Here is a 15,457-nt window from a genome sequence, read left to right as displayed (position 1 = left end):
CACACACACACACACACACACACACACACACACACACACACACACACACACACACACACGCACGCACAACAATGCCACACCACCCCCCTCCCTCCACTAGATGATCCTGACATAGTAGGTTGAAAGGTTTTCAAAAGTAGGGGTTTGAAGGATGAAGTTGTCTTGGACTTTTGGATAACAATTATTAAGTTTTTGTAGAAGTGTTTGTGTATGTACTAGTGGCCTTCAAATCAATGTCAGTGCCTTGCATGTTCTTTGATTCTCAGAACGTTTTTTTTTTTTAATTAATGGTTGCACTTCAGCCACTCACCAAAAGGGAACTCTGTGTAAAGCAAAAAAACTTATTGAAAACAGGTGTATGGAATGACCTGCCTATGACTTTTGCTAAGGGTTTGTGTGTTGTGTAAAATGCTCTCTATTACAATACTGAACATAATTTACAAACTGATCAAAATGACATCCATGAGGGCCTTCTTTCAAATGGGGGATCAGCACAAGTGCACTCAATGTTTTATCGTGCATGTTTTAACAAGTTGGTGCATTTGCAATGTGTTGATTTTGTATACTGGACATAAAATATAAGAACAACCAAAGAAATTTCCACCATTTAATAAGTCAAAGAAATGTGTGTACATGTTTGTTCATGAAGGGCTCCTGTGTTGGGTTATAATGCATTTCCAATGTTTCATAATAAAGCCATATCAATTTGTCTTAAGAATGCGTGGTCAATGCCCTTTGGAAGTAAAGCTTAATCGTGATATATTTTTTATAAGAACATATTTTGTTTGTACATTTATTCATGGAAGCAAATAGAAATAAAACTATTTGAACAGTGATTTTCATTCCTTCTTGAATTTGTTTTTTTTACATAAACTACAAATTAACTACTGTAACTACTGTATAGGCTACTTGCATAATTATGATTGACTACATTTGGCATACATTCAACGCATTATACTTATTGTACAACATTCTTGGATAAATGATGATTTCTTTCCCATTTCATCCCATTGTAAGTGAGTGAGGCTGGGTGTTTGTATGCCTGTAATCAGTGGTGATTATCCGAGCGCAGCGAGAGAAGACTGCTCAGCCTCTCCAGACTGTAGACCAATGTTGACACAAACCTTTAATTACGACCTTTGATAGCTACCAGCTGTCGGAGAGGTCACAGCAAATGTATGCGGAGAGAGAATATGGTGTCTTACCACAGCACAGCCCCATGGCAGACAGTCTCGGATACCGCTCACGCAGACATACACGCAATCACATACTGTAAAAACACAAATATACAGCACACACACACTCACTCACACACACACACACACACACACACACACACACACACACACACACACACACACACACACACACACACACACACACACACACACACACACACACACACACACACACACACACACACACACACACACACACACACACAACCACACACAACCACATTAACCCCCTCCTTTCCTTTCATGGTAGGTGGAAGTGTTTTCTGGAAGTATGAGTCTGGCTGGCACACACACACACACACACATACTATCCTCAAAGACGGCGACGAGAAATGGAGTGTCATTCTGATCAGCCCCCCAGATGTGGGGAGGAAGTAGGCCTACCAAAGGATCTTTGAAAACAGGAAACAGTGACTCGGCTTCACGTGCTCAATACAACCTCAAGAGTTCTCAGCTATTTTTGGCAAGGGTTTGAGTTAAAGCAACTTTGAGTAGTTTTTCATCTTTGGCCGTTGCCCTTCAGGTTGTAATCGGAATTGTCTCTTATTCGGTTCATGTATTTGACATAACGAGTTATCGGATATTTTTTGGCTTGGGTTAAAGTTAAGCAAAACTAAGGAACTTTTTCTTCTTTGGAAACCCGGCTTAGGGCACAGGACAAGTCTGACGAGTTACTTGATGCATGCATTTGTGTCTCCTCAGACAATACTGAAAACATTGTTTTCTTTCCTCTCTACTGGCATACACAGACGGATGTACAGACAGACAGACAGACAGACAGACAGACAGACACACACAGACACACACACACAGACACACGCTGCACGCTCAGAGAGACAAAACACATACACATAAACATTCAAATCATAGACACAAAAGCGTGTGCGCACGCACGCACAAACAGATCAGCTGTCCCAAGCTCAGGGGAAAGGGGGGCTCAGGATTGGAACCCTATTAGGCTACATATTACGTAGCCTATCAGAGAGGGGGCCTTTCAGAAGATTTTGTCCCTGGTCGGACCTGCCATGGGATACCACAAGTTGAATTCAGAAGTGCCCTTTCCCCCATTACAACTCGCTAAAGGCCAAATTGGAACTCTATCTGAAACATTACTTTTTACATTATATTAAATATATTAAATTGTAGAAAAACCTATAGATATACCTGTAATGTTGTTTTTTGAGAGAGTGGTGTTCATTTTTTCATTCATCCTATTTATTTGGTTTGGACATTGCACATTAATCAATACATTAGTAAAAAAAAATCAATATAAATATGCCGGGGATAGCATATAGTTGCTAAATTTCATCCATCGTCCTAAGGCAGGTATCATAAAACAAACAATAATTAATCAACAATACAACATGACAGAACATGCAGACATTATATTCATACATCGATCACATACATAAAATACGGGCCCATATAAAAGTATAGAAAGCAAAATAAGGTTTGCAACATACACCCAGAAATGAGGATCATTTATGGGAGTAGGTCTGGCTTGTTTTCAGACAAGGGTCATTTTGAAGGTGTTGCTGCCTTGTCGCTATTCATTTTGTGCTGGCCTGCCCTCTTGTGGAGTAAAGGGCACATAGTTCTCAAAGTCAGGAGTGGTGTGCCAGATATTGACTGGCGTTTACTGCACTGCAGTGTCCAGCAGTATTGCCACCCCATTGTTTTATTTACAAAATGTGTAATATCTGAAATATCTGAAATAAATGGAAATATTCTCAATTTACCACCAGGATCTTTCAATTGGAGGTCCAAACATATTAAGAATAAAAAAAATAAACTGTATATATACAGTATGCTAATAAAGCATAGTTTTTTATACCTACAAGTACTTTATTAACCTTTTATGTTTAATCATTTATCTTATTGTTTGCTTCTGTCACCAAGGAATTCTCAATTTTGTGGTACAATGACGAATATCCTATTAGATATATATCCACTGAGCAAAGGAGATGAAGCCTTACAAACACATCAAACTTGTCCAGCAGGAGTTGATTCTGGCTCCATTGAGCACCCAGGCCATTTTTCAGCCAAAACTGGAAGTACAGGCTGTACTATGTTCTGGCTTGTAGCCAAAATTTTAATAGGCCTAAAGGTTTTTGTAACTTTAGGAAAGAGTGCCTCGAAAGTTGTTTTCATCTTCACACAACGTACAGGAGGTCTCCAATTGGAACACCCCCGGAGAATTCCGGGGTAATACCTCAGACGCTCATTCAATCTTCCCTCCACACACATGCACACACGCACACACACACGTGCGCGCGCGCACGCACACGCACACGCACACGCACACGCACACACACACACACACACACACACACACACACACGCAAACGCACGCACACACACACACGCACACACACACACAAACTCCAAATATCATGGTGACAGAAGCACCCCATGGACCATTGGTTAGGAAACGCTTCACTGGTGTCCCTGATCTCAGATCAGGTGGAAGCTGTCTGTTCAAGACAGTCGCCTATCACATGACACAGGTAGAATCCGGCTGCAGGTGCTGCTGCTCTCTGATTCGCTGGAAACTACCTGGGTTTCTGTAACGATGATGGTGAGAGGTCATGGCCCTTTCTGGCTGTGAACTGGCTTTACACAAGAACCAGAATCATTTGTGCAAACAACAAAAAATCCTTTCTTTCACTGTCTGTCAAACCAGGCAGTGTATCAAGCAACCTCGATCACTGTATGAAAGATGGATGAAAAGGTGTTGAGTTCAGGTTTAGCACATAAGTAGGTCTCTTCATTTGGAAAGGGAAGCAAGGGGAAAGTTAAATAAAACAAAAAGGGAACATGTCACGCTTGTTGACTGGTTTGAAATGGAATGTCACCATATGCCATTACTGTATTGACAAACAGGAAGGATTTGTCCAAAAGTATGTTTTGTCGTAAATGTATGTTACAAAACACCAATTCTGACAGGGCAACAGGATATACAGTACGTTATTTCTCAGCTGTTGATTATCACAAAAAATCATAAAATGACCCTTTCACTAAGATGAGGGAAGGAGTATAAACCCAGGCTTGTCTTTTTCTGCATGGTCTATTTCACACATTAGTTCAAACAGTCATGGGACAGGACAGACCACCATTCTTGTGACTATATGTGATGCAATTGGTTGGAGCTTTGCAGTTTGGGAGGTTAAAACGTTGTTCAGAGTACTTGGAGTGTTATTTTCTTGGCAAACTATCTGATCCATGCACCTTGTCAAAGGAAGGGAAATGAAGACACTCAGGTAAGGTTTGAATACTAATAAAAAATCAATATAGTTACATAGAATTCAATGGAAGGATGTTCACCTTTTCTATAGTTGAATAGTATTTTAGTTTTTCTTAACTTTCTTATTGTATATGCTTTTGGTTAATCTGTATTCTACATATGAAGAGTTCAGATGCAAAACCCCCTATCTCCATTTCTGAAGACCTGCACTTCTATATTTGTAGAGAACCCCATGGTTGGTTCGGTTTACATTCATGTACTTGATAATACATATAAATAGTTATATTACATAAATAAAATTAAAAATATGCAATTTTGATAGTTTTGTATTAAATAAAAATTAATTAAGATTATTTTCTGAAAAGGCACTTAGGGGGTTTTGCATCTGAACTCTTCATATTTGCATTTTGTCACTTTTTAAAAGTATATTTATGGGCTTTAGCGCATTCATTAGATAGTGAAGAGCAGACAGGAAAACAAGTGTGTGTAAGAGAGAGATGGGGTAGGGTTGGGAAATGACCCAGGCCGGATTTGAACCTGAGTCCCCACAGGCAGAGCCCGTATGAGTCCCCACAGGCACAGCCCTGCACTACGTAGGCTATGTAATGTAGTGTGATATTGACCATTTCAGAAGTCTAATTGCTACACATTGGTCAAGTGATGCCCGCTTGGATGGCCAGACGGCCATAGTGACTGGTGGCAACACTGGCATTGGCAAAGAGACGGCCAGAGACCTCGCATCAAGGGGTGAGTACCTCAACAAATTACTTTCAACACTTTTACACTGTAAATGTACTTTATTTAAATATCCATACTCAGTCACCCATAAACTCTTCTAAGACATTACCTACAGCGTATAATGCTTGCCAAGAGTAGGCTGTCTACTCAAAATGTATGCAATATTTACACATTACAAAGTCCCCCCAAACAACATCATATACATGTGTCGTATGTCATTTTACACTAAAAATAATTTTCTAGTAATCAATCATCCCCTTCTACTCCCCTTGGAGTTTAGCTTGAGTATTGCATTCTGCACTGTAAAAGATTGTTGTGATTTCACATTAGAATTCTACATCAAGAAGATGTATATACCAGTTTACTATTCACTGCTGTAATGTGCAATGCATTGTGGGATATCATATAGAGTACAATTCACAATTGTAAATGTACAGCAGCACATAGTACTTTTTACAACATACTGTTGTAAAGATCTGTTTTGTCAGGGCTGCTGTCCTAATGCAAATGTATGCAAAGCCACATGCAGAAATTATGGAGCTCAGGTCACATACTGATTGGATGCTTTGAAAACATGCATACAGGCCTGATAGAGGTGGAGAGAATTTGAACTGATTTGAACTCTTCAATCGAACACACCTGGTCATGAGCAAGGAGGTTTACAGACATCATAGGAGCGTAGTACGGAATGATAGCAAGGGGAGTCCAATTTTCTTCTTCCATGGTCAAATTGGAAGCATGGTAAAGTGTGGAACAGGTCATAGGATACAATAGTGAATGTTTGTCACCTGTCCTTAATTATCCCCCGCAATTAATGCTGACCGACAGCTGCAGTAAATTTGGCCACAAACTGAGCACTGACAACCGGATATCCTCTTTCGACCAAATTTGTGGAGTTCAAATTTTGTCCATCATGGCATCGCACACACTGACCATGTGCACCATGTCATTAAGCATAAATGTATTAGTTCTATGGCATTAAAGCAACACCCTCATACTACGAAGCCAATTGGAGCGGAGCATTTATCCCATTTGGGCTAGTGAATCACATTGAATTACACACACTAGTCCGTAGCAGTGGGCTGCCTGCTGAATGGCGCCCGGGGAGCCTTAGGTGCCTTGCTCAAGGGCACTTCAGCTGCGGTCCGGTCGGGCATCGAACCGGGAACCCTTGAGTTGCCAACCCAGTGCTCTAACCACTGAGCCACGACTGCCCCCAACTACTACACTGTGGCCAAAGCATTTTCCATTGAGTGATACTGCTTATCCAATCTACCTTCTTTGGTCATGAGCCAGCTGATTGTAAATGACGTCCAGGTGCGCTAATTTCAGCTCAGTGCAATTCAAAACGGGCTTCTCTCTGCTAAAAGGGCATGGGAGAGGCCAATGATGGTTTGTCCATTTATACAGACGATGGGCAGGTCATAGAGCATAAACGATGCTCAGGTGTGGCAGCCCCCCCTGTGGTTCAATTTGGCTTTTTAATGGCTTCGGCAACAGAATATATCTCAAAATCCCATGAGAAGGAATGGAAGCAGAGGCCCAGGACCATTATTTTCAAAGGCTGTGTGTTGTGAAGTTTCCACTGTTTGCATTGAAAGAACGCAACAATTAGCAGACAACTTGTTGCTAGCAATTTGTTGTAATTTTACAACAATTAGCTGGCAACTTTTTATTGCCAGCAATGTGCTTTAATTTTACTTCAATTAGCTGGCAACTTTTCACCAGCAATTTGTTTTAATTTCACAACAATGACCTGGCAACTTTTTTGCCAGCAATTTGTTGTAATTTTACAACAATTAGCTGGCAACTTTTTATTGCCAGCAATTTGCTTTAATTTTACTTCAATTAGCTGGCACCTTTTCACCAGCAATTTGCTTTAATTTCACAACAATGAGCTGGCAATTTGTTTTGCCAGCAAACTTGTTGTAAATTTTACAACAATTTAGCTGGCAACTTTTTGTTGCCAGCAATTTGCTTTAATTTTACTTCAATTAGCTGGCAACTTTTTTCACCAGCAATTTGCTTTAATTTCACAACAATGACTGTAACTTTTTTGCCAGCAAATTTGTTAATTTTACAACAGTTAGCTGGTAACTTTTTCACCAGCAATTCAATTCAACTTCACCTTACTGGTGCAATGTGCAATAATGAAGATCTTGGCCAACAGACTGGCCCACTTGAGCCATGAAACTTCCCACATATTAAAAGGACATGTGTTTCAGTTATTTTGTCCAACCACTGTGTAGACAATTCCACATATATATGGAATGTTTACTTATAAACATGGATCAGAATGAAAACTTTTTGGAACTGAAGTTTTGATATGCGCATTAAACAAGGGCCAAAACCAATCGATTTAAGAATATCCTTATACTTTTTTAAACACTATCTTAGAAGGAGCCCAGTCTGTTTTTAAACTGTAGTTCTAGAGCAGGAGCATCAATGATTGGAACATTCTAGGAACTTGTTAGCTTTTTGATACAGATCTCTCTTGTTGCCCTGTTGTCACACTCTATACCTAACCAATCTGTCAATTAGTGCCTTGCCTCACTTTATTACTAATCACTTTCATGCCGTGATTCAATGATTGCCAGCACCTGCCCAATGCCTGATTACTCTGGTCACATGGTTCACTTGCCCCACTATATAAACCTGGACTGTCACACTGCTTTGGTTGCTTGTCTGAATGGCACAGCATAGCGCCTGACTCACTGGCGCTCACTGGTACTGGCAATCAATTGATTAGCCGACTAGATGAGTGGTTGGTTTGTTGACAAGGTGGCTGACAGCATAGTGCCAGTTGACCAGCTAGCTGCCTGGCAGGTTGACTGACAGCCTGTCCACCTGGTCAGTTGGCTGGCTTGCTGCCTTGCTTGTTGACTGGCCGGCTGCCTGTCCGGTTGACTGGCTGCCTGGCTGGTTTAGCCAGGCAGCCAGTCAACCAGCCAGTGAATCGGACAGGCAGCTGGCCAGTCAACCAGCCAGTCTGTCAAGGCCAGTTGGCTACCTGGCCGGGTTGGCTGCCTGACAGGTTAACTGGTTGGGTTGTTTCATCTTTTGAGAGCCATCTTGTAGCATAGCATGTTGTATGGGTTTTTTGTGCATAATATTAAATTTAGACCACTTGATTGGTTTGACAAATGCATTTCCATACAGTCCTTATTTTGACTGTTTTTGAATTCCCCTTTGACATGACTTGATAAATGAAAGTCCTCTTGAGGAAACTATCACTGTGACAACACTATGCTGAGTGATTTATTATTTGTGCCTCACCCATGCAAGGCTGAACTTGTAGAAGTATATGCTTAGAGCAGAGTGGCATTATGGTACCATGCTATCTCAGTCATGGTGGAGGATGGGGACGATACCATGTTGAAGGCATCTCAGACATGGAGGCGGACAGCGGGGGTGGAGGCGGGAGGAGGCGGGCGGATGAGGGGGCAGGACATGTGCCATGGTCAGAGTAGTTTTGAAAACGGAACAGTGTTGTAATTTTAAACGACTTGCTGGCAACTGTTTTTTTCCTGCAATTTGTTGTAAATTTAAAACAATTTGCTGGCAATTATTCCCCATCAATTAGCTGTGAATTTCAGTTTGAAATCTTTTACAGTGTGGCTATTCCCATCTCAGGGGCCCATGTGGTGCTGGCTTGTCGGGACATGGAGAAAGCGGAGAGGGCTGTGGCCGACATCAGAAGAGAGGTGGACGGAGCTAGCGTGGTGGCCAGAAAACTAGATCTCGCCGACGCCAAGTCCATCTGTGAATTTGCTGAGACCATCTACAACAGTTAGGATCTGTTTTTCTATTAATGTTATGCTGTGGAGAAAGAATTTTTTTTAATGTATTCTTACTTTATTGTATCATTTATTCACGATGTATTTATGTTCCAGCTGAAAAGTCTCTCCATTTTCTCGTCAACAATGCCGGAGTGGCGGCTTGTCCATATTCAACTACAGCTGACAGCTTTGAGATGCAATTTGGGGTTAATCACTTAGGTAGGAAACAATCTTTTTCAATGCAGTCTGTTTTTGCCTTATACATAGAAATTGTCAAGTAAAATCTGTAGGGCCTACAGTGAAGTAGACAAGTCAAATTTCATGTCGAAAGTAATCAGACAATGAAGACATTTATTTCTACATACAACAAATTGGTCTTTATCGTGACTTACTATGCAATGAAATACAATGGTTAGAGGCAGAGGCGCATCTTGTCACCAGACTAGGCAGGCAGCCGCTTGGGGCCCCCACTGACACTAGAATCGCCTCTGGCTAGAGGTGTTCCTTTAGCCACAAATTCACACTAGTCCATGTGCTTCAAGTAAGCACCAGTGGAGTTTTTAATGATGTCATCGCTGTCACCACTGCTTAAAATGACAATGAAAAGGCAAGCCGTCAGAGACACTATCAAATCCTGGATTTCTTTAGACTGTATGCATGATTATGCCGGATCATAATCCAAAAATAATGTTGAAATGTTGTCATGCTGGACATGTGATTTGTAACAGGAATACACATTTTGACAGATGTTTTACTTTCCCACAGTTTTCACAAACTGCTGCACTGGTGAAAATGTCCACATCCCCAAAACCTGTGGGGTCATTTTTGAAAGGGATGTGTAGGCTATTGTACATAAAAAAATCTGTAGAGTTTTTCCTGCCCCTATGGCACCATTCAAACTGTAGCCTCTTACTGCAGATGGGGTCGCTGGCGGGCCTATTCACTCTTTGCTGAACTACTCAACTACATCCTAACAACATTATAAAAAATACAGTGCAGAGAGCCTGAAGTACTTGTAAGGTGTTTGTGTTTTGGTTATATAGAAGGTGTTCGGGTCAATTTGACCCGGTCACCTAGAAAAATAATTATGACTGAATCACTGAATAATAACTGATACTATTTTTCTCAAGCTAAAAACTGAACATGGGTCAAAATGACCCGAACACCTTACAAGGGTTAAGACATAGCCATTACAATGTTGGTGACAGTAAGGTCATAACATAGGCTCTAGGCTAAGCAAATAAATACATGTTGTCACAGATGTTGCATGGCACACAACAGGGTGTGTACACAGTAAAGAATAATACAATGTCCAGTATGCAAAGGCCTTTAATTCAATACTCATAGAGTACTCTCCAAATGTTTTCTGTAGCCACATAATGCACTTTGTTCCACCAGTGGAATGCTGTAATCAGGGCCGCTGACAGCTTTGCCTGGGCCCAGGACAAAGTCATCTGAAAGGACCCCCCTCCCAGTACATTCAATGTAATGAGGACCCAATTATGGGCCCCCTATCTCCCAAGGCCCGGGACAACTGACCCATTTGTCCCCACTTGTCAGCATCCCTGGCTGTAATAGTAATTGAAATGTTAACTACCATAGTACTGCACTATTATGACATGACACAGGGCTTTTAAGAACACACTATGACTTGGAGGGACCAAAACCCCCTTCATGTCACCACATTACCCCTGCACTACAGCATCTCCACTGACTCCCCATTATGCAGACTTAATTTTAAAATACTTCTCTACACTTTCGAGGCCATCCACAATCTTTCCATATCATATCTTATCATATCCAAATTGCTATTCCCTCTCGCTCCCTCCGTTCCTTCTCCTCGCTGCCCCTTCTGTCCACCTCAGTACCATGGGGAATAGAGCTTAGTCGCTCTGCTCCCTAGCTCTGGAATGCACTTCCCCCTGACATCTGCGATATTGACTCTATCTCTGTTCAAATCAAGACTCAAAACTCACCTGTTTCAGCTAGCATATTTATCATGACTTTTTAAATGTTGTCTTTTCTTGTGTTTACTCTGAGTTTTGTGTCTTGTGTCTTCAAAGTGTCTTGTTTTTACTTCTATCTTTGAATCATGTCCTTGAGTGTTGAGTGTGAAAAATACATAAAATGCATTAGAGAGAGAGAGAGAGAGAGAGAGAGAGAGAGAGAGAGAGAGAGAGAGAGAGGCGTCTATTGGCGTCTGTCAAATGGTATAGAAGTTTAAAGTTTATCTTTGTATAATAAAATGCTTTGGCATTATTATTATTTTTCAGAGAGAGAGAGAGAGAGAGAGAGAGAGAGAGAGAGAGAGAGAGAGAGAGAGAGAGAGAGAGAGAGAGAGAGGGGTTAACATTATTTTTACTGTTTATCTATCTTCTTATCTGTTTATTTGTCTTCTAAGGCCACTTCTTCCTCACCTTCCTCCTGCTGGATCTCCTGAAGCACTCGGCTCCGTCTCACGTCATCAACGTGTCCTCCATGGCCCACCTGATGGGCAAGATCAACTTTGAGGACGTGAACAGTAGGAAGAGCTACCACCCCTTCAGGGCCTACGCCCAGAGCAAGCTGGCCAACGTCCTCTTCACCAGAGAGCTGGCAAGGAGAGTGGAAGGTAAATGATGTTCTGCACTGCTCGCAGTCAGTAGAGATGTTTGCTTGTGCTTAGAAACTTAGTAACATAACTAGTAACTTTTTTTTAATTTTATTGGACTGTGCTGCCCTAACAGCTTATGGACCTATGACTAGACTCTATTGGCCATGTTGTGTTTTGTGTGTCTTAAATGTGCATTTACATGTGGATTGTGGAGAAGTGTCATGAAAGACAAATTTCTCTGCAAACAGACAATAAAAGTTGATCTTATCTTATGTTATCTTATCTTTTGGAAATACAATCCTAATCAATGAACATTTATGTGCAGAAGCTATTGCAATAAGGACTGTTTCACTTTAGCAAGGAGAATGCTTGGAGTTTTTCTTCCCTTTACCTATATGTAGGCCTAAGTGTAACGGAGGCTAACTGGCAGAGTTAGCGTGGAACGTTAGTAAACCTCCCTCCCTGAGTCTCATACAGTATCGGTAGCGCTGGGATGGGGGTCTCGCCCTTATGTCCAGCGGTATCGTGCTGTGACTCCCATTTCCGGATCGTTGTATTTGACGGAGTGGCAGGTTCGCATCCCCGAAGGACACGAACAGGTGCAGGAACACCTCCGTCACACAAAACATGCATCCAAAGAATAAGATGATCATGAAATGACAAGCAATCATTCAGTCAATAGCCGCCGTCGATGGGCCTGTTCACTCTTTGCTGAAAACACTCAACTACATCATAACTACATTGCTAGGACAAGTCAAGGAGTCTTAGGTAACGGATTAAGACTTTTTCATTACCATTTTGGTGACAATAAGATTATAACAGGTTATAATTGAAAAGGCTTAAGAGCAGTGAGATGTTCAGACAAAATCATCAAATCTAGATCAAATGATTGTGGATCATGCCCTTGCGTGATTATGACAAGACTAACCAATGTCATGTAATCCACTTTCCCATTAGACCTGGGCGTAACTGTGTGTGCGGTGGACCCTGGCCCAGTGAACACTGAGATATCGCGCCACCTGGTCTGGCCCATGCAGCTCTTGCAGAAGACCTTTGGCTTCATGGTGAAGACTCCAGAGGAGGGGTCTTACACAACTCTCTACTGTGCGGTCACCCCAGACATACAGACTGGAGGATACTACAGGTGAGAAAAGAGACACAGGAAATAGCACTTCATGTTTACCTGCTGACTTTCACCATTGAATATCACCCTAGTTCAAAACTACAGAAGACTATAACACTTTTCCATACAGGCTGTGTCAAGCCTACAGACTGGAGCTTGCTATACAGTTGAGACAGAGTTAAAGGAAATAGAACATCACTTTGTTGGAACTTCACTGGACATAGTTGAAAACTACACAAGACCGTAGAACCCTGACGGCACATTGACAAAATAGTTAAAGTAACTAGGCCTACATACTTTGTCAAAATTGAGTCTAGACTGTAATGGTATTCATTGCACCTCCTCTATCCTTATCAGGAGTTGAAAGTAGGCAAGAAGAAGCCTCTGTGGTAGTCCTTGGTAACATGCTCCTTAGTGCTTTACATGGCTGTGTGCAGAAACTTCAACATGTAGCCTAAATTTCTCACTTAGCCTTCTTACTGATTGATTGATTAATTTATTGATTGATTGGCCTGTTGTTTAATTGATTGATTGATTGATTGATGGTTGATTGGTTGGTTGGCTCTGTCTGGTTGATTGATTGATTGATTGATTGATTGATTGATTGATTGATTGATTGATTGATTGATTGATTGATTGATTGATTTGCTGATTGCGTACAGGAACTGTGGTCCGGCGCTATGCTCCAGGGCTGCCAGTGATGACCGGGTGGCCTGCAAGCTCTGGGCTCTCAGCTGCTACCTACTGGGCATCCGCTGGCGCTGACAGCCAGGTCACCATAATGCCACCACCATGGCCTCCTACCCATATATGCTATGTGTGCGTTCCAATATGCGACTTTGCATCATCCACTTGTGCTTGTGGCCTCGGCCCGCCTCCTGGCCCCTCGTCCGTGGAGAAAACAATAAAGTTTCCCAGCTGTGAGACTAGCCACAACAACTTTTGGGGGACTGTTTTTCATTCACCATCCCAATTTCAAATGAGAAAATGACTTTACAGTTGAGCTTTTGCGATATATTGAAATATAATGCTGTTGTCAGTGATGTCATCATGACGTACAGTATTACTTCCTGATATGAGGCCACAAGCACAGGCGCAGGACGCAAGGTTGCATATTGGAACGCACACCATGTCTATGCACCTCCCTCCAACTACTATTGCCCCCCTCTTTCACCTCTACTGCCACCTGCTGGCCATTCATTCCCATAGGAAAATAGTTGAGGCTGGACACGTCTGTAGCTCCAGTTTACAACCACAGAAGTTTTCTGTTACTTTTCGGCTTTGATATACAATTTTGTGACTCGAGCCTTGTGTGCGCTTCATTTTTGTTACGCCGACCTTGATGGTTGGAACTCATCAAAACATTGTCTTGCAAATGATCAGGTAGAGAATACGGATGTAGGCTAGAGAACATGTAATACCAGCATGAAGAATAAAAGACAAAATGGAAGAAGAATCAGGTTTAAAGGTGAATGAGGAGAAAGAGACCTTAGGAATCAACAACTGAATGCTGCAAAAGGAAGGAAGGAGGTATGTTAAATAATGCATTGTTAAAGACAAGGTTATCATGTAAAATCCGCACTCACAAACTGCGTCTCATTATTTATTTATATTACCACCATGTCCAAAAAGCAAACGCGTTTCGGCTATCAAGCCTTCATCAGTCCTACACCACGCACTGATGAAGGCTTGATAGCCGAAACGCGTTTGCTTTTTGGACATGGTGGTAATATAAATAAATAATGAGACGCAGTTTGTGAGTGCGGATTTTTCTTCCTTAGGTTGATACTTTTTATCTCGCACCCAAAGACTTTCGTTTTTCCAAGAAATTGAGCGCGTCCTTTGCCAAAACTTGAAGGTTATCATGTAACAATTGTTTCCATGAATGTATGGCTAGCCTACCACAGTCTTTGACCCATAGGCCCTACTGTAAGTGTAACTGGTACATTATATGTTTACCATAGGGAGTATAATATTACAAGGCTTTGTGTCTACAAACATTTTTTTTATTTATGGGATGGTGCTGAAAACGGTAGACCAACATTAAGAAAAACTATACATACATGTGTCATAAGCGTCAAAAGAAGGATAATAGGGTTTTTCACAGGATCTGGATCCGGCAGGATCTTAAGCAGTGGATCCGGTATCCGGCGGTTACCTAAAAATCAGGATCTGTTGCATCTCTAGTTTTTACGTAGCCTAGGCTTTTCAGTCAGTCTTTCACAACCCCAATCACTGCATGGAGTGAGAGCCCTTTGGAAGCGGCCGTTGCAGGCAGTTTGTCAGTAAGCCAATGAGTCTAAAAAATAGTTTGAGCCAACGTAATAAAAAGGGCCCACGTGTGCAAGTAGACTATGTGTTTCAACCCTTTCGTAGGATCCGGTATCCGGTTCCGGATCCGGCAGGATATTAAGCAGTGGATCCGGTATCCGGCAGGATCCTAAAAATCAGGATCCGGTGCATCTCTAATAATAATGTAATAATTATTCTACTTCTGTCTCTTATGCTACATGCATTTGTTTATGATACAGTTAGTGTGACATCTGCAGTGAGTGTTAGATTGAGTGTACATTTATAAGTGTTACAATAAGTGTCATAAGTGTTTGAGTGTGCCTATGAAAAGGTATCTTGTGCTTGTGTGCCATCTCGTGGCTTAGCGAGAGCTGAACACCCTGCAAGGAGAACAAAAGTGCAGACAGGCTGCTTAGCCTTTGAGTCTAAGCCGTCAGTAAATGATTACAC

The 15,457-nt window shown here is 41.7% G+C and overlaps 1 protein-coding gene across 1 annotated transcript; it reads left to right on the top strand.

Annotated features, from left to right (window-relative positions):
- The first annotated feature begins 4,424 nt into the window (after positions 1-4,424).
- si:dkey-73n8.3 (uncharacterized protein LOC100150965 homolog) lies at positions 4,425-14,213 on the top strand. Its single transcript, XM_063206682.1, has 7 exons — positions 4,425-4,498; positions 5,114-5,229; positions 8,854-9,009; positions 9,114-9,218; positions 11,401-11,610; positions 12,550-12,736; positions 13,378-14,213. Exons 1-7 carry the CDS (start codon positions 4,461-4,463, stop codon positions 13,478-13,480), a joined length of 915 nt encoding a protein of 304 aa, XP_063062752.1. The 5' UTR covers positions 4,425-4,460; the 3' UTR covers positions 13,481-14,213.
- The last annotated feature ends 1,244 nt before the right edge of the window (positions 14,214-15,457 follow it).

Source organism: Engraulis encrasicolus, chromosome 9 (genome assembly GCF_034702125.1).
Source record: "Engraulis encrasicolus isolate BLACKSEA-1 chromosome 9, IST_EnEncr_1.0, whole genome shotgun sequence".
Lineage (NCBI taxonomy): Eukaryota > Metazoa > Chordata > Actinopteri > Clupeiformes > Engraulidae > Engraulis > Engraulis encrasicolus.
The sequence above is the reverse complement of the archived record's forward strand: the minus strand, read 5'-3'. Positions and strand labels throughout refer to the sequence as shown.